General features: G+C 41.0%; 2 protein-coding genes across 3 annotated transcripts in view; one reads left to right on the top strand and one right to left on the bottom strand.

Moving 5' to 3' along the window:
* MTREX (Mtr4 exosome RNA helicase) overlaps nucleotides 1-9,635 on the top strand; it is a 130,230-nt gene extending 120,595 nt beyond the window's left edge. The window contains exons 26-27 of the mRNA XM_061188945.1: nucleotides 8,072-8,176; nucleotides 9,583-9,635. Of these exons, the coding sequence (XP_061044928.1) occupies nucleotides 8,072-8,176; nucleotides 9,583-9,635 (158 nt within the window). The remainder of the gene's footprint in view (nucleotides 1-8,071; nucleotides 8,177-9,582) is intronic.
* The window catches only part of PLPP1 (phospholipid phosphatase 1), a 121,500-nt gene continuing 109,932 nt past the window's right edge, over nucleotides 8,365-19,932 (bottom strand). For both annotated transcript variants that reach the window (XM_061189263.1, XM_061189262.1), the window contains exons 5-6: nucleotides 10,715-10,891; nucleotides 8,365-10,151 (exon numbers count right to left, since the gene is read on the bottom strand). In XM_061189263.1, coding sequence (XP_061045246.1) covers nucleotides 10,020-10,151; nucleotides 10,715-10,891 — 309 coding nt within the window. In that variant the 3' untranslated portion in view covers nucleotides 8,365-10,019. The remainder of the gene's footprint in view (nucleotides 10,152-10,714; nucleotides 10,892-19,932) is intronic.

The raw sequence follows: 19,932 nt of genomic DNA on the forward strand, positions 1-19,932 counted from the left end.
TATTGTAGTCTTCACTGTGCATGAAGGATTTGCTTTCCACTAAGCACATGTCATCAGGAAAGCTCCTATGATGAATTATCACTTGAAAGTGTTTACTGTACTTCTGCCTGTCATAGGTTTTTTTGTTTTGATTTGTTTTTGGCTGCGTTGGGTCTTTGTTGCTTTGCATAGGCTTTTCTCTCTAGTTGCGGCGAGCGGGAGCTACTCTTTGTTGCAGTGCCTGGGCTTCTCATTGAGGTGGCTTGTTGTGGAGCATGGGCTCTAGGCGCGTGGGCTTCAGTAGTTGTGGCACGCGGGCTCAGTAGTTGCAATTCACGGGTCCTAGAGCGCACAGGCTTCAGTAGTTGTGGCGTGCAGGCTCAGTAGTTGCAGCATGTGGTTCCTAGAGCATGCGGGCTTCAGTAGTTGTGGCACACAGGCTCAGTAGTTGTGGCTCGTGGGCTCTAGAGCGCAGGCTCAGTAGTTGTGGCACACAGGCTTAGTTGCTCCGTGGCATGTGGGATCGTCCCGCACCAGGGCTCGAACCCGTGTCCCCTGCATTGGCAGGTGGATTCTTAACCACTGCGCCACCAGGGAAGTCCCTGTCCTAGGTTTTTAAAGCAAATGCTGTTTGGCACATTCCTACTCTCTGCCCCCACCACATGGTCTTCTCAAATGCCTTTCCACTAGCATAGTTTTACCCTTTCTTAGGAGAGGGTACATCAGTGTTAGAAGGGATTTTCCAATGGATTTGTTTTTTTAAAATACTTTTGCTAATAATAATAGAGTAACATTCTATTAGTATGTATCTATTCTGTGTTTAAATTTTGGCACAGTTTTAGTACTAAATGACTTAGGAATTAGTACCTGATACTTACTCATTTAATGAATAATTAACTGAGACCCTAGTGGGATCAGGAATTGTGCTGGGTGCAGTGCAAGCAACAGTCTCTGCCCTCCAGGAATGTTTTCAGCCTAAGCTGGGATCTAGTGGTAAATGATTGCAGGAAAATATAATTATGATCCTAACCTCAGGCCTCAATAACCACTTAGATAGGAGTTATTAAATCAGATTCAGGGCGTGAACTGTGGGGAACCACTTTTGTGAATGCCAGAAAGCTGGAGGTAGAAATAAATACCTCTCCAGATAAAGAAATGTGTTGATTTCCATCCTCAATTAGAATTATGTTAAGAACCTCATGAGCCTGATGTTTATAAAATTACCCTTAAAGCATGTGTGCTCAAATGTCCATCAGTGGGTGAATAAATTGTGTTTTATCCATATAATGGGACAGTATTCTACTATAAAAAAAAGTGAAGTACTGATTCATGCTAAAATATGGATGAACTTTGACCAGATTAAGGGTCTAAGTGAAAGAAGGCAGACACAAAAGCCACCTATTGTACAATTTCATTTATGTGAAATGTCCAGAATAGGCAAATCCCTAGAGACATTAAGTAGATTTGTGGTTGCCATGGGCTGGGGGAAGGTGGAAGAGGGGAGGGGTGTGACTGCTTAATGGATATGGGTTTCTTTTTGAGTGATAAGAAGATTCTAAAATTAGATAGTGATTATGGTTGTACAATTCCAAATATACCCAAAACCACTGAATTTGTACACTTAATTAAAAGGGTGAATTTTATGCCACATGAATTGTATCTCACTGTGAGTTTTTTCCAGAGTGGTGATGTAAATCTGAGGATAAAAACAGGCAGTGACACTGGGGTACATGGTTTAAAGTGGTAAATTTTATGTGTATTTTACCACAATTTTTCTTCAAAAGGCAATGACTAGTAGGAATTCAGTTCTGCTTTCCACTCTGGCAAGACCAGAAAAAAAGATGTGTAACACACAGTTAGGTTGTTACTGTGTATGTTTCTGTTTCTGGTCAGCTTCAGATAGCCTGGGGGGATGGGTCATGGCTTTGTATCTCTTATCTAACACTTAATCTAGGTGGTCCTAATTGATGAGGCAGAATGATTTCCAAACCTGGGAGTAAGGAGAACCCTTGTATTACAGAGAACTGCAGTAGGTAGGAAGTATGCTGGGTAATTCACTTCTTCACCGTAGGCCTCATTCATCCCCTTTACGCTGCAGGCAGCTATGGACAGTGTTTGTACACACAGGGTGATTTGTTGACAAGACTGAGGCCAGCAGCCACAGCCATTTTATGTGCAACCCTGTACCGCCTGGCCTCATTTTCTTAATTGTTCTCATGTCATCTGAAACTGTCAGAACTCATTTTCCAGAAATTGAGTGGGAGTGCTTACAAAGTGTGGCAGTGCTCACTCGCTCAGACGTTCGTTTAGTTTCTTTAGCTTATCTTAGCAATATACTTCATGTGGTTTGGCCTCTGATAGCTTTTGCCAATCCTGGCTATTAACATGAGTTTCTCAATTTGTAGAAATACCAAAACAATATCAGGTTATCTGTGATTCCCAGTACACATTTGAAATCAGTCAAAACAGAGTTTGTGAGCCAGGGCACCTGCCTCTCCGATGCCCTGCACAGCAGAAGTTTTATAAAGGATTTCTTTTCAATTCTAAATGACCTGTGAAATACACTCTGTTCCTTTTTAAAGTCCTATATATATTTACATTTTTAACCATTACCTAATTTAATTCTCTTCAAATAGAAGTGTTTGCAAAATACACATTTAATATCTGGCTGCATGAGTCATGCAATATTCATTACCTTCTCCATTCCAGCCCCCACCCTCTCTCTAGACACCCAGAAGTTACTGCAACTGGATTTCCTCTTCCAGTGAGAGCAGGACTGGAGCTCAGCATTCCTAGCACCTGAGAACAGAAATAACAAATATAGCCAACATTTATTGAGCTCCTATTGTGTTACTGACACTTGTTAAGCACCCTACATGCATTATTTCATTCATTTCTCACAGTAACCCCATTAGGTGTAGGAATTCTTGTTATCTCCACTTTATAGATGAGTAAACTTAAAGTTTATAATATGTTAATAGAGAAGATTTGGAAGGAAAGTATTGAGTTTACTTTTGGGAACTGTTGAGTTTGAGGTGCCTATAATATGTCTGGGTGATCAACTTTTTGTTGGCAATAGTATCTAGCTGGAATTGATAGCATTGTTTCGTTTTTGTAACAGTTGTTTTTATAATTATGGCCTATTTATAAAAAATAAGTGAGCAACTTTCATTTACTTAAGTAAAAAGTGTTACAGCAAAAATGAGTGATATGCTAATGACTGAAGTTTGTGAAATAATACCTTTAAAGATAAAACTTAGGGTCTACAAGTGATTATCCTAATACAGAAATATCACACATGGACCATCCAGAACCTTATGTTTGAATCCGGACTGAAACAGACTCACCAGTGCTCCTACTAGCATTTGCATTAATGGTATCAAAAGATTTTTAAGCAGTAGAGGAGCACCGTTCCTCCTGGGATGCAGTGGGTGGGGGATAGGCTCCTTACCTGCCCTTGTTGTGTTGCTTGTGCCTGCACATGGGTGCCCAATGGAAGAGGGAGTAGGAGCTGAAACACTCATCCAGGGGAAGAGATAAAGAGGTGCTGTCCATTTTTCAAGTCATGAATTTACCAGTGGAGCTAGGAGATGCTCCCTTCTGATCCTACAGTGGCTGGTGTCCATCTGGCAGCCTCCTGTTCCTAGGGAATAGGCTAATCCTCTTCTTATCCATATTTGTAAAGCTGGTTGGTTGTGTTTGCTTCATGGTTTTGCTTTCAGCCCCATCCTTTCCCCCATTGCAACTTCAAGCTGTTTTGTGCATTTTTATCCTGTCTCATCCAGGTAACTGTCCTCCAGATGCCATTCAGACCTGCTTTCTCTCTCTCTCTTTTTCCTTCTCTCTCTCTCTCCCTCTCTCTTTTCCTCATTTAGGCCATTAATTGAGCTTTCTCCTTCCCTGGTTCTGTCCATAATTTTCTCAGCCACGGTCACAGCAAAAACAAACTAGTATCTTCAACTTTTATAAAGGTTTTAGCTTGTAAAGGTCCAAGATTCTTCTTCCATGAACTCTTAGCCTCAGAGTTTAAAGGGAAGCCATTGCTGTAAAGGGTGGCTAATACGGTTCTCTCTGCCATTTCCGATGAGGGTATCAGATTTCTTTTCTAATCCTAGATGTAAAACTGTTAACCTGAACCTGAATGGCATTAACCACCTCTAGGGTTTCTCTCTTGTAAAATGGTAGTAGAATGTTGGAAGTGGCTAACGACAGTCTCCTCCTGCTTGGAAACAACATCTTCTGTGAAATCACTATTTTTTTCTGTTAAAGGTTGCTAGTAAAAGAAGCAGCATTTGTTCTGTTAATTTTCAAAACCTTTATATAGTTTATTGGTGTCAGAATGAGTTGTCTCAGTAACAGGAAGTAAACACCAGGTAGATATCACATAGCTGCTTCCTCATTCTCTTGGAGACCTGCTGTGGAGAGGACACAGCCACTGCTTACAGAGAACTTTCCTTCTGAAACACAGTTCCTTTTTTTCTAATCATGGAGAGAGAATTAGGAAGCAACTGATATTCTTGTTTTTCCATCTGCCTTATGCACCACCAACCTGGATCAGTCTAATAATTCACTTTCTCTATTCCTATACTTTCACAGCAGAGTTCTGCTGGAGAATAATTGTATGGTTGGTGTCATCAAAAGCCATAGTCTGTAACCTCAGAATCACATTAAACCTTCCTAGTAATAATAGAAGTAGCAGGAGGAGGAGGAGATTATTGAGCACCAGCTAGGTACACTTTGAACATTCTACCTCATTTAGTCTTTCCCACAGCTTGCTAGTACAGTCCCTCAAGTAGTAGATGCCATCTACTACTTAGTTTCCTTAGCTAGAAAGTGGGAAGAGTAATAGTTCTTATCTCGTATTATGAGGTTAACATCATGCATGTAATCCCTGGTCTGTCCACGTCCAGAGACTATGTCCTCCATGCAGGACTTCTCTCTGGCTCTGAGACTTCTCTTAGAGGCAATTCCAGATCCTCACTGCTCTCCTTAAGCATCTACCTCAACTTTGCCCCAGATTTCTAGGTGATCACTCCTGCTTCAGAGGAAAGGGAGATGCCACTAGGCCTGTCTTAACCTAGAAATTCATGGCATATATCCTTTCCCTTATTTTCGTCTTCAGAGGAAATTGCACTCAGTTCCAGGGCCGCCTTCCACTGTTTTCTGCACCTTCTCAGTCTTTGAGTCACGTCCTTTCTGCTTCCATTTTAGCATATGAATGTGTTTATATTTCTCATCCACATCTTCTCCAGCTACCAACATAACATCCAGTGTTTAAGAGCAAGAGCATATATCCTGGTCTTAGATCCTACCCACTCACTAGATGAATGATCCTGGGCAAGTTACTTAACTGTGCCTGTTTCCTTAGCTATAAAATGGTAATAATAATAGCTCTTATCTCGTATTGTGAGGTTAATATCATGCATGTTGAGCCTTTAGTACAGTGCCTGGCACAAAGTAGTCAATAAGTGTTAGCTGCTGCCATCATTATTTAGTAAGTTATCTTGTTGTCATCATCATCCTCAGTCCCTCAATCTTTTCACAAGCCAGGCTTGGAAAGAGTAGTCGAGAATAGACCATCTTCAACTCCCTACCTCCCATTTCCTTCTTGAGCCATAGTAACCTAGTCCCCCATTTCACTGAAATTATCACTAGTCATTACTCTGATTGCCGAATTAAGAAAACAGACTCTTTGTGACTGGATCCTACTTGCCAATTTCCACTACTTCCTACTTCTTGAAACCCATTACTGCAAATTCTTTGGCATTACCTGGCAATGAAGATTTATAACAGAAGTGAGGAGCTTAGAGTATGACCTGAAAATCTTACTAAATATTTACAATTTTTTCTCGATTATTTTAAATGTATAAACTGAATTTAATTAAAACTGAAATTTATGAAAGTAATATTTTTATAGAAAATATAGATAAATCATTTTTGTGAGGCACTATAATATAATACGGTTAAATGCTTAGGCTGTAGAATCTTACTGTCTAGATTTAAATCCTGACTCCATCATATACTCCCGGCTCTGACCTTGGTCAAGTTATAATTTCTCTGAGCTTCTTCTTTTCCCTTTTTGTAAAATAGGGATAACAGTACTTGTCTCATGGAACTGTAAGGGTCAAACAAGAAAATTTACACAAAACATAGATTATAGACCTGCCACAAAGTACTCAGAAAATGTTGGACATCACCCTTTTTTCTCGAAACATACTCAGCCTTATTTCACCTTTCCTTGATGCCTAAGTCTTATTATAAACATCAATTACTTTACTCTCCTATAATAAGAAAGCCAGGATTATTGTAAGATGTATGTATATGTGGAGGTGAGATATCAGTCTTGACCCTACTTCTCCAGGAACTCCATGGACCTTTTAATGGGAGAAGAGGAAGGACAATAAAGTATGAACTTTGAATATTTTGGTTCAAGGACTGTATTATGACCTTACATTCCTTTAGAGCTTTGCCCCTGTCACAGAATTTGTGCATCTCATATCTCAAGTGAGACAAATCCAGTTAGGTAAAGTAAGCCCTCTGTTTAAATTGCATTTATCATCATTTACCTTACAAATGAGAAGGGGAAATAAGAGTAGAATAAGGGCCTAGATCATAGAGCTAATTACTTAGCTGAATCTTTCCTAGTATCCAAGTCACCATCCAGTCTTCTTTCCTCTAACTCCAGGTGTCTCAGCTCACTCCTTTTATAACCAAGTCTAGATTAGGTGAACATCCTATAAGTAGGAGATGATAGCATCCTTTTAAGAGAGGTATCCCCATTGATCTTTCAAGTTGACATACGTGCTGGTGGTCCTCTTGTTGACCAATCTCATCCCATAAACCTCTCGCTGTGAACTAGCATCTTTGTGTTCTGCTTACTCTGGCCCATAGGTGGGTTCAGAAACCAGGCATGTTGTCCTTACCAGCCCAGGCCCTTGTGCAACATTTTCTCAGAGAGAAAAGGTGCTGTACATGTACATGGGCACTTCCTGCTGAATCCTGATGACTCTCTTAGCTACATGGCTTATATTTTTGCCTTTGTCTAAGCTCAAATTCCTTTCTGCTTTATGAGTTAAATCTCTCTACTGTTTTTCTCCCTTGGGCACATTGTACCATAATGTGGAAGGCATTAAAAGGTAAAAAGGAGCCCTCAACACTGCACATCAAGTGTATTACAAGAACTTGATACATGTTAATGAATTCTTCCAGTGTTGCAAGGAGTTAAATAAGGACCTGAAGTGTGAGTTAACAGCTTGCATATCAGAGAGAACTGATATTCCTAATGTATTTCAGACATTAAAAATGAAATCCAAGAGTTTTAAACTTAGGCAGGTAGCACTTAAGAGAAAGGATCCCAAGGCCCCTCCTTGTGCATTGTGCAAGTCTGACAGAAGTGAAACTGTGTTTACAACTTCACCTTTGATGCAAATACTTGTCGCAGACAGGGAGTCACATCCAGTGGGAAGAGACTGATCTCTTTTATGCTTCATTGAGGACGCACTGTGTGAGGAAAGCACTGATGAAAAGAGTCTATTTAAGGTCCAGAAGAATGATTGATTGCACCTTTAAAACGACAAATCTGATCCTGTTAATCCCGTGCTTAAAAATTCCCTGTTGCATTCTCTTCACAGGATAGTATCCAGAGGCCGTAGTAGGCCATACTCAGGGTCCTTGAATAGCTGCTTTCCTACATTGTCTCAGTGGTCTTCCCTTGTCACTGCCTGACAGGGACCTCATTCATAAGAGACCCAAGTTATATGTCACCTTTGCTACCTTTCACCCATGTTGCTCTCTCCTGTGCTCCTAGGGCATTTTGTTTAGTTACCTCTCTAAGAGCAAGTGTCAACACATCATAATAAATCCATGACTCTCTCTACCATTAGTCAAGGATGGGAATTAAACTTTTCATCTTTGTAGCCTTCCTGGTGCCTAGCAGTCACCAGTCATGTTTACTACTGGTTTACTGCAGGAGAAGTCCCTCAAAGTAATATTAGTTAATCATCCCATGTTCACCTTCCTTGCATCTTCACAAAAGTTCTGCTATTCCTGATTATTTACACTTTACAAGTGATTTGTTTCCTTTTCTGTCCAGGCAGCATAATTCGTTGTATGAGGCGCCTGGAAGAACTACTTCGACAAATGTGTCAAGCAGCAAAAGCCATTGGAAACACTGAGCTGGAAAATAAATTTTCAGAAGGTCAGTATCCAGCCCATAAGCTTTTTCTAATAATTTAGGCAAATCCTGTTGAGACTTGAGCTCTTGACCACAACCTAGGAGAACATTTTCTGATGCTCTTCACTGGATTGCCATGAAGGGCCATTTCGTAGTGTTCAAAGAAAATATCAGTGTGTGTGTGTTGGAAAAAGTTTGTAAATGAATATATATAAAATCTCAAAATATTTATTGTGCACTTATTGTGTGCCAGACATTGTTTTAAGCACCAGGGAATACAGCAGTGAACAAAAAAGATACAAACCCCTGCCTTAATGGGGCTCACATTCTAGTGCAGGGAGGTGGACAGTAAACAAGTCAACAATTAAAATATATCAGGTAGCAATAAAAACAAAGGAAGAGACAGTGGGGAATTGGAGGATGGATACGATGGCCTAGGGTCCCCTACTCAGAAGGTGGCATTTAGGTACTTCATAGACACTTGATATACTTAAGCAACAACAAGAGGCCAGTGTGGATGGAGCACAGCTGAACAATGAGTAGAATAGTAGGGGTTGGAGGAAGAAAAGAAATGGTCATGTAGCTCCCAGCCCTCAGCTTTTTCCTCTGAAATGATTGGAGGTTTTGAACACAGGAGTGGTGTGCTCTGACTTGGGTTTCACAAGGCAGTTCTTGCTGTTGCATCACAGGCAAGTCTGTAGATTAGCAAGGTGGAAGCAGGAAGACCAGATCAGGAAAGAACGGCTAGACCAAGGTGGTAGTAATGAGGGGAGGCATACATGCTTGCAAATAATTTCATTCCATCTGAATGCTGGCCAAGAAAAAGGACTATGAATTAAAACATCAAAGAATAGCAGCCACATAGTTGCTCTGAGTTATTAGCTGCTCACAGTCAAACCTAGTGATTCTGCTAGCAACTTAGTATCCTAAGAAGAGGTTTATGAAAACTGGCTTATATTTTCAACATTGTTAAATAGAGGCAGACCTCTTTAATCACTCCACGTTTAAGTCTAGTTTTGTAAACTTCTATATGATAAAATTTGTCCTTAGTCCAGAAAGAATTTCACATGGTAACTGAAATGTAGGGCCTTCCATTGCAGGCTGAAAAATTCATGCTTTTGGGTCAACTAACTTCTTGGACAGCTTAGTCCTTCTGGTTTTTCTGAATAATTTTAGACACCCCCGCACACACGGAGTACTTTAGATTCAAGAGTCATGAGAACAGGGGTCTGGTTTGTAAGTTTCCCATCTCTCAGAGGTGGCTGTGAACTCCTCTAGGTGTCTTTCAGGCAAGCAAGGTTTTGTATTTTCCAGGCTTGCCCTCTCACCAAATTTAATCAGGATTGTTGTGCTGTCTTCAAAACCCCAGGGGAGGGGAATTACATTCTCTGTGGTCTTGAAAATTTAAACCGTATTTTCTTTTCTCTTAGGAATCACCAAAATCAAGAGAGATATTGTGTTTGCTGCCAGCCTCTACTTATAAAGAGTCAGCTAAAGGAATGTGGGATTTTAAATTGTTCACCACCTGTCTGATGTATTATATTTAAATCAAGCATCATTCTAAGAAAGCATATTACATACGCAGTTGTACATAAGCATTACATTTTTTTAATAAAAAAATGTACAGGTGGGGCATTTGTTTTAGTGAAAGGCTTGAAATTTTTTGTAATGAACTTAGAGCTATTAGATAACCATTGTGTTAAATGTAACTATATACACACAGGTAAAGTGGGCATCCAAGAGGTACAGTAGCAGCAGTCCCCTTAAAGGCTTGTATACTGGGAAGAAGGACGCATCCTCTTGCCTTCTCGTTGCAATCATTTTCCTTTAGAAAGCAGGCCAGCTTCATCTGGGCACTCTGCCACCTTCAAGGTTGGTGACTGTTCCGATAGTGATTCCCCGTCGTTGGTGTTTCATGCAGAGTTGTATGAGAGTCCTCCTCTTTTCTTTCTTTAAAAGGAGAATTTCTCTCCTTGAAGAAATCTGATACATATACAGCCTGTATAGAACAGGTAACATTTAGAATGGGGCAAAGTATTTAATGATACAATTTTAAATAAGTTTAAAAACCATATACAAAGTTGCAATAAGCAGTGTGCAAAAAATAAATATAAACAAAAGGATATACATTACAGGGTACAGGTTAAGGGTACGAATAAATTAGTGGCTAAGGACATTCTGAGAGTTGCTCTGTTATGTATTGGGCAGATAGCTTCACTCTGCTAGCCCTTAATGAAAGTGTCATTCCTCATGTAAATCTTTTTTTTTTTTTTTTTTTCAATTCACACTAAAAAGAAAGCTGTTTATAGCCAGAGCTTTTTACAATTAAAAAAAAATTAGTAAATTTTTAAATAACTTTTGCAAGGAGTAAGTAACGTAGGTATTATTTGCTGTCTATCCTAAAATGACTTTTAATAACATTGGGGTCCTTCCTTACCCAGTAGCAATTATTGAGCCACATTCTCTGCCTTAGCATAGTTTTCTCATTGGGACATTTTTTTCTACTTATTTATCCAAGTGTTTCTCAGTATCAGGATGTAGGCTGCTGCCCTGTATACTTACAACTAATATTGCAGCCAGAGCTCCTTGAATGAGTCCGGTCAACACATCACTCCAGTGGTGTTTGTAATCAGAAATTCGAGAAAGGCCCACGTAAATGGACGCGGCAACAAGACCAAATTGCAGTGTAGGGCGTAAGAGTCTTGCCCAGTCTCCCTTCATCCTGGCTTGAAGATAAAGCTAACAGAAAAGATAAGAATAAAGAAAAGAGCTTAACATACCAACTGGAGACTATGTTTTATATTAATTATCACCACATTGCTAAAGGACTGATGTTTAAAATGACAGTCACTAAGTATTAATATTCATTAAATAATCTGTTATTTATTATATATGGAACAGGGCTTTAGGCAAGCATTCTTGTACTCATTAATACCTAAAAATTAATCCCAAAACAAAACCAAAAGGATAAAAAATTAAAAGAATAAAAACTATTGCCCTAGTAACATAATTTATTACTTAGACCACTCTTCAAATTACGAACAAGGTAAGCGTTTCTGACCTTCTAGGATTTCAGGGGGCAGCTCCTCACCTTCCAGTTTGAATTATAACTGTCATTAGTATAGAGTCTTGAGATCAACTGCTAGCATTCTGAGCACAGGTTGCCCTTACCCTGGGCCAGGCTACTATATTTTCTACCCAGCCTATCTAGGAACTAAGTTTGCTTAATTCACCCAAACAATTTACTTGAGAGCTCCTCTGGCCTCAAATTATTTAACAGAGCAACTGAGACTAAATAAATAATCTGTATTTATAAGTAAATACAATAATCTGCTTAAGTAAATAATACAGTTTGTAGTTTAGTCCTGATCCAGTAAAGGAGTCTATTCTTTCAATAGCACCTGTACCCTTTAAGTTCTATGACTTTTCTAATCAGACCTGAGAATCTTGCCTTTGCCATGTCAGCCTGCCTCTGACTTTGGGTGCATCCCTAAAGATTGTAATGTAGAATGAATTTGGAATAGTTTCCTATGAACTCCTTTCAGCCAATATGGTCTCATTTTTTAAAAAAAATTTTTTCCTAACTTCTATCCAATAAGAATATACTTCTTAATATTCATTTTTAAAAACTCTGCTCAGTAATTTATGGCTCATATACTTAAATTGTTTTCTGAGGACTGCATTTAATTATGTGGCTGTACCCAATGATGCTGCCTATTTAAATAGATACACAAATCCATTTCCAGTTCTTTGGGCACTGCTGTGTGTGTTCAGTTCTCAGCACCTGGCAAAGCCCCAGAGGTTGTCTAATTTTACCAAGTACTTTATAGTATAAACATCTAACCCTAAAAGAGCATACCAGTTGTTTAACTGAGTTGGACTCCTTAGCTGGCTGAAGTGCTACTGGCTTTCTGTAGAGTTCCTCTCCCCTTTTTTTGTTTGTTGTTGTTGTTGAAGCTATAAAAACATAAGGAGTAAGAGGCTTGTCTCAAGATTCTAGAGTTGGGAAGATAGTTGGTTCTGGTTGTGGCAAAGTTGACATGTGCCAACTGAAGGCCAATTAGGTACCACAGCCATGCCAGATAAGATTCACCTCATTAGTTCTATTTTAATTGGAAACTTTTTGTTCATTTTAAGGAGGACAGTTCCTTGACTAGGGCTGAAGCCCAAGTTTCATATATCAAGTTTAACTGACCCTCTTCTGGTTATTATTAAGCTACCTTTTCAGATAAGCGTTAAAGGCATGGGTTATTCAGACTATAAAAACATATACCTAAGAATTACAAATACTTACATGAATGCAGACATCTTAGGGAGAACTGCACCCATCCCTGCTAGCGACACAGCAATTTAAAAAACCAAAAAGCAAAAAAAAACCTCTAAAATGGACGTAAAGCTAGTCCTAACCTAAAGGAAACTCACTCAGAGACAGGACTTTAAGGCTCTTCCTCACTTAAGATTCTAAAATCCCTCTAACAAACAATACTTTCCTTTGAAAGAACCCTGACTTTGACTCTAGGTAGCCTGCAGACATCTGTTAAATAAGTATTAATTTGCCCCAATCTCTTCCTCAACATCCTTGTCAAAATAACATTCATTTATGGATCAGTAATCAAATAAGTTGCAATATACTTGAGGTGAACCCTTTACCCTCTAAGTACTTAGTTTCTTCTTACACGTCTACCCAAGTACAGATGGTCCCCTCGGTGTGGATCCAGAGGTCACGCCCCCTGTGGGAGCTCTGGGATTCCCCAGTTGTGATCATACACCTAACCTTGTGCTCCACTCTGTGTTCTGGCCCTTCTGCTGACTAATGGCCGTATGGTCTGAGTGCAGGCTCTGGTCACAGAACAGTTCTCAGCTCTGGGTGAGGTTGGTTAATTGAGTGTGCTTCCTATATGCCTGTTCTGTGTTTCCCTGGGTCCAGGGTACTCAATGTAGCTCTACAAAAGCTGGGCACCACCTCTAGCCCTGCTCTTCCCTGGGAAGACTCTTCCATTTCAGTAGACCCCAAGGCGGTAAACATTGAGTTTCTTGAACCTTGGGTCAACTGAGTTCCACAGTTGACGTGCCCTAAACAACTCCAGACCTCGACAACTCCCCTCCCATGTTGCCAGCCAGAAGTCTGTCCTACATGAGCAGGTCCAACAAAGCACACCATGCTGTCTTTCTGGTGGCTCCACTTCCTCATCCTTTCTCAGGTTCTGCAGTGCAAATCTTTTAAGCTCCCACTCTCTGGAGGCGCTAGAGACTTGGCTTCCTCCTACCACTCATTTAACTGCTTTCCAGAATCTTTATCTCTTGCTTATTGTCTCCTTTTCCATCCTTTGACTTTGTGGATTTATAACTTTTTAAATTCTACTCCTTGTCCTTTGAGGGGAGAAGAAAGTATGTATGTTTCATTAAAAAGAAGTCTCCATTCCTCCATCTTTCCCTGTCTCAGAGGAACTGACTATCTGATGCTCCTCAGCCCTGTTACGTTAGAACTAGATACAGGGACAGCTCATGCTTTAATGCCAGAGCTGATAATAAAAAGGCTCTGTAGGTCCCTGCCTTTGCAACCTCCACTGTTCCCCTTCTTCCCACACATGCATATGTTAATCACATGTGCACTAAACCCATTAGAGGTAAGGCATTCAATTGCTTATCTCTTAAGATTTAGAACTTACAGAACTCCATATCCAATGTTGTATATGGTACCAGACTGGTTCAGTGGCAGCATCTACAACTTTCAATTCTCCCAGGCTTCCCTGGTGGCACAGTGGTTAAGAATCCGCCTGCCAATGCAGGGGACACAGGTTCGAGCCCTGGTCCGGGAAGATCCCACATACGGCGGAGCAACTAAGCCCGTGCGCCACAACTACTGAGCCTGTGCTCTAGAGCCCACGAGCCACAACTACTGAGCCCACGCACCCTAGAGCCCGTGAGCCACAACTACTGAAGCCCGCGCACCGCAACGAAGAGTAGCCCCCGCTCTCCACAACTAGAGAAAGCCCACGTGCAGCAACGAAGACCCAACGCTGCCCAAAATTAATTAATTAATTATTTTTAAAAACTTTAAATTTTCCCTCTGGGGGAAAGTGCTGATCCACAGACAAAATTGAAGGGGACCACATAGCCCTGCCTTGTTTTCTGGGAGGGCACTGAGTATGACTTATGACAGGCTTGACCTAGAAATCTGCTGGGCTGTAATGTGCCCTCTGGGATTTACACTGGGAGTAAGAAGGAGTTCTCTTTTTCAGAAGTTGTAGAAATGGCACCTAATGGATACCTGATAGGCTACTTGCAAACTAAAGAGGAAGCAAAAGCTATGGTTAGATAAGAACGAGCCATTTAATAGAAAAGAATGAAGCACCCACGGTGTGGAGTGGCAGCCACACTGTAAAAAACCAGGTGGTCAATGAGATACATGGAAAAAGTTCTGTTCCTGGTGGTGTGCCTGTTCTAATCCATGTATGTCTTTACTATAAACCATCCTCTCCTCTAGGAGATCTACGTAAGTCAGCTGCTTACAACCAAAAGATAAAAAAGATGCAGACCTACTAGAGAATGGACTTGAGGACACGGGGAAGGGGCAGGGTAAGCTGGAACGAAGTGAGAGAGTGGCATGGACATATATACACTACAGAATGTAAAATAGATAGCTAGTGGGAAGCAGCCGCATAGCACAGGGAGATCAGCTCGGTGCTTTGTGACCACCTAGAGGGGTGGGATAGGGAGGGTGGGAGGGAGGGAGACGCAAGAGGGAGGGGTTATGGGGATATATGTATATGTATAGCTGATTCACTTTGTTATACAGCAGAAACTAACACACCATTGTAAAGCAATTATACTCCAATAAAGATGTTAAAAAAAAAAAAAAGCCAGTTAACAGCCTCCTCTCTGTGTGTTTAACCAAAATCCTGTTTTGTTTTATTTTTAAATTTGAATTTCTGTGACTCAAATGATAGAGAGTTTTACTTTTTAAAAGGGTACGTTTCAAATGAAAAGGAAAACAGGCTGTTTGTACACCTGGGTTCAAACAAGGAGAAAAACTTAGAAAAATAAAATCCCACATCAGAACAAACATACTAAATGTCCACTGAAGGCACCATTACAAGAGAACTGTGGCACTAGGCATGGGATTTACTTCTATGACTTTTTTTCTGCAAACAGTACAAGGGTGTGAGCCCCTAAGCCGAATGACTCATCTATTATTCTCTCAGGCCCATTCTAAGATTCTTCTCTGAACATGCTTCACTTTGGCCTAGCTAACTGACCTGCCCAGTGGGTATTTCACTGGGGGGAAGGGGGTACTGCTTGATGAGAGATTGTAGCCTCTGGATCCCTCCCAATCCTAACATCCAACTTTCTGGTGAAGGAAAAAGCTCCAAGATAGTTCACAACTAGAAATAAAAGACAAGGTGGAAACGGCAGAACAAAAGCAATAACCTGCAGCACTTCACTGAGGTGCTTCCCAGAAGCAAAAGCTTCACGCTGTAATAGTACAGGATTCATGAAGCCCCAGTGCGGGACAGCAAAGGAACAAAGGATGAAAACAAACGCAGCTGGCGAGTTTCGTTACTAGGGCAATCCACAAAACTCCAGTCAGCCGTGGAAGACTTGTAGACATAAAGAGGCAGGTAGAAAAGAGGGCCTAATCCAGGGATTTACACTGAGCTGGATTTGCAGTGGTAACTAAGTTTTTAAGAGGAGAAGCAAAGGGAATTAACACAAGGGTGAGCCAAGGAGAGAGAATGGATGGGGGAGAATCCCCAGTTAGGTGTCCAGTCTTCACTCGCGTATAAAGGACTACACCTCCTATGCCTACCTCCCCCACAAATTTGAACACTGTCCTGAAATATTTAAGAGAACAGTCATGTTTATAAAAGGAACACATGAACCTGCCTGGTGGCATCCCTGCTCTAACATACAGGAAAATGCAACAGGCCTTGGATTTCCAGGAGACACAAGTTGGGAAATGAAAAAGAGTTAACAGGAAAGACAAAGATACAGCATATACTTCACTAACCTTTACACTCCTCCCTCCCCCCATTTTCATCTATTAAAAGGAGGAGGATAGACAAATACCACAGGAGGATGTGATAGGGAGAGGGAGTTAACCTCAAGGCCCCAAAAGGAAACTGCAGTGAGGTCTATCTATTCCTCCCTGTCTTGAACCTGACCAGTGAGTCAAATCAAGAGCTCAGAGCAAATCAGTTACAACCACTGACTGCAGAGCCCAGTTTCAGAAAGCAGAAACTAGTTTGAAGAGAATTAGCCTTGCGACTCGACCAATATCCTCCAAGGAATGCTCTCACTGAAACCAGGCCTCACCACTGGCCTTTGTGAAAAGGAAGGTTTCAGGGGTAGTTTTTGCCTCCAAAATGAGCAAATGCCACTCTTCAGGTAAGGGCTTCTGGTCAGGAAAACCCCATGTAAATCTTATGGCTCAATGCAGGATAAAGTGTCCAATCTCTCTTAGCAAAGTAAAACCTACTGAAAATGGGTTGAAAATAAGCTACTATGCCTGATATTTTTAAAGAAATAAAAGCTGCTTAGCTGGGATATTACTAGAGATTCATAAAGGCAATGTTCTTATTCCTTAGGGCAGGAAGGACAGGAGTCAGTTTGCTCAAAATAACTAGATATTCAAGCCCAGAGAGGAGCGTTGTAGGAAGAAGCTACACCGTGCAGGCAGCAAATGCTTCACTGCCAAGTGCAGAGAGGCCTCCCCCAAAACACAGAGAAGCTAACACTTGTGGGCCACTTTATGAAGAGCCTCACGATATGGGTCACAAAGACGACGTTGTCAGAATAAACAGTGAGGACTTCCCAGTGCACAGGACCACACTGGAAAAAGAAGGTGTACACATTTTTCCTTTTGTGTAAAAAATTACACTTTTTTAAAAAATAAGGAAACTCAATGTCTATGACACTATGTAAACATTCTTCCATTATTTTATTATCACTGAAGAGTAGGATATCACCTTTCTTTTGCTGTCTAAAACTTCTGAAGAAAAAATAAACTTTTAGCTTCCATTAAAGGATCTAGTTGTACAACCTCATTTTTAAAATTTGATTGTTGAACAAGGTATTTTTTGAAGCTGGTTCATTTTTATTTTGCCTTTCCGAGACTGACCTTGTAACACTTAACTATAAAATGCTATTGCATCACAAAGTCTCTTAATGCAGGCATACCTTGGAGATATTGTGGGTTTGGCTTCAAACCACTGCAGTAAAGTGAATATCGCAATAAAGAGAGTCACATGAATTTTCTGGTTTCCCAGTGCATGTACAAGTTATGTTTATGCTATATTGTACAGTCCATTAAGTGTGCAATAGCATTTTGTCTAAAAAAGAGTACATACCTTAACTTAAAAATACTTTATTGCTAAAAAAGGCTAACAATCATCTGAGCCTCCAGCGAGTTGTAATATTTTTGCAACAGTAATATCAAAGATCACTGATCACAGATAACCACAACAGATATAACAGTAATAATGAAAAAGTCTGAAATATTTTGAGAATTACCAAAATGTGACGCAGAGACACGAAGTGAGCAAATGCTATTGGAAAAATGGCACCCATAGACTTGCTTGGTGCAGGGTTGCCACAAATCTTCAATTTACAAAGAACGTACTATCTGTGAAGTGTGATAAAGTGAAGCACAATAAAATAAGGTACACCTGTACTTTATTCTTAAAATAAGAGGGTTTCCAGCTTCCCTGGTGGTGCAGTGGTTAAGAATCCGCCTGCCAATGCAGGGGACACGGGTTCAAGCCCTGGTCCGGGAAGATCCCACATGCTGCGGAGCAACTAAGCCCGTGCGCCACAACTACTGAGCCTGTGCTCTAGAGCCCGCGAGCCACAACTACTGAAGCCTGCACGCCACAACTACTGAAGCCTGCGTGCCACAACTACTGAAGCCCGCACGCCTAGAGCCCGTGCTCCGCAACAAGAGAAGCCACCGCGATGAGAAGCGCGTGCACTGCAAAGAAGAGTAGCCCCCGCTCGCCACAACTGGAGAAAGCGCACGCACAGCAATGAAGACCCAATGCAGCCAAAAATAAGTAAATAAAATAAATAAAAATTTAAAAATCATATAAAAAAAAAATAAGAGGGTTTCCCCTCCCATTTTCAACCACAGTCAAGGGATTATTTTCACATTTTTAAAGGGCTATTTGAAAAAAAAGAATATGCGACTGAGATTGCACCTGGCTTACAAAGCCTAAATATTATCTGACCTGTGACTGAAAAAATCTGCCAACCCCTGAATTAGACTAGCAACAGCATGCTCAACACAAAGAAATATACCTTGGTCTACTTATTTTGAAACGTTGCTTCTAATACCAAGCCAGGCACATTGTGTTGTTCCACCTTCATCTGATTAGAGACCTGGCCAGGACAGCACTGCAAGGCAGGCCTCAGTTTATTCTTCTCTAGACTTTAATTTTACCATCTTTAGGATTCACAGAGTTCCTAAATTTAAATCTCAAATCCTACCTTAAAATTAGGCAGGATTCATGTAGTTTATGGGCCATTTGCCCAATGCTCACATTAATTCACAGTTTGGGAAACATCTTCATGAAATATCAACAGTGCTAGGTAGTGTATGGTCAATGCCAGATGAGGGACTGTACAAATGCTGAGGAAAGTAGGTGGTGTCAGAGGGTCTGAGTAAGACAGAGATGGGGGCAAGCACTATCTAAACACAGAGAAGGGGGCAAGGCCCAGATACAAGGCATTCTGCAGCAGGGAGGGAAGCCAAGCTGAAGCACTGACACTGAGAGGTACTTGGGTTCCTATTGTAGAGTTTTATATAGAAATTTCATAACAGGCAGTGATAGAAACACTCTGGGGTTACAGCCTCAATATGACAGTGCCGGGAAAAGTACTTCAGTGTATTCCTTACTGTACTGGAAAAAGGACAGTCTCATCCCATTCCTCTTTGCCTGAACAATCAAGTAAATTTGGAATCTTTGGCACGTGGCCAAACTCCAGGGGAGTCACTAAGCACATCAACTGGCTACGTGCAACCCTACCCTGCGCTGCCGCCAACCTAGGTGGTTTTCACAGGTCTAACTCCAGGCACGGTAAAGTGTGCAGGGCTCCGCTCCCTGCCTGAGCAGAACAATGGTCGGCTATTTTCTTTAAGAGACATTTGTAACCAGAAGTTAATTTCTGGGTGTCAGGAATTGACAGGGAAGTTCTGGCTATCAAAAACTGTCCTCAGAGAGGATTTAAATGACTACATGTCCACCCGAATCTGGGACTGACACATGATGCCAAGATGCCTAGGGGAGCGAGACGAGTCATTGCCTAAGGAATTTGGGGCGGGGGCGTAGTGGTTAAGTGTGGTATATAAATGTGAACGCTAGAAGGCAAGGAGACATCTGTGTGTTCAGGGGCTGAAATAAAAGCTGGAGCCTACATCCACACCAACTAAATATTTCCACTGCTCAGAGTCAGTGAAACGCAGCGCATGGCTGCTCTGGTCTGCTTGCTGCTCCAGAAATTTCCTGGTCTATGACAAACCTATTTGAACTTTTTCTTTTGCACTATACCTTTACATCTAAATAGCTGATACTGACCCAATCACCAGACTAAAGTTGAGGTAATCTGCCCTCTGCTTATAGCCCTAATTTGCCTCCTCGTTTGCTCCTGGGTGTCCACAGAGTGGGCTGGCCATTGAGGCCCTCTATAATTTCATCCTCTATACATTAATTTCATATTTCACAAAAGAGCTCAGTAAAAGTTTCTATTTGAGCGAATATACAGATATTTTAAGAAGGGTCAAG

Source organism: Eubalaena glacialis, chromosome 4 (genome assembly GCF_028564815.1).
Source record: "Eubalaena glacialis isolate mEubGla1 chromosome 4, mEubGla1.1.hap2.+ XY, whole genome shotgun sequence".
Taxonomy (NCBI): domain Eukaryota; kingdom Metazoa; phylum Chordata; class Mammalia; order Artiodactyla; family Balaenidae; genus Eubalaena; species Eubalaena glacialis.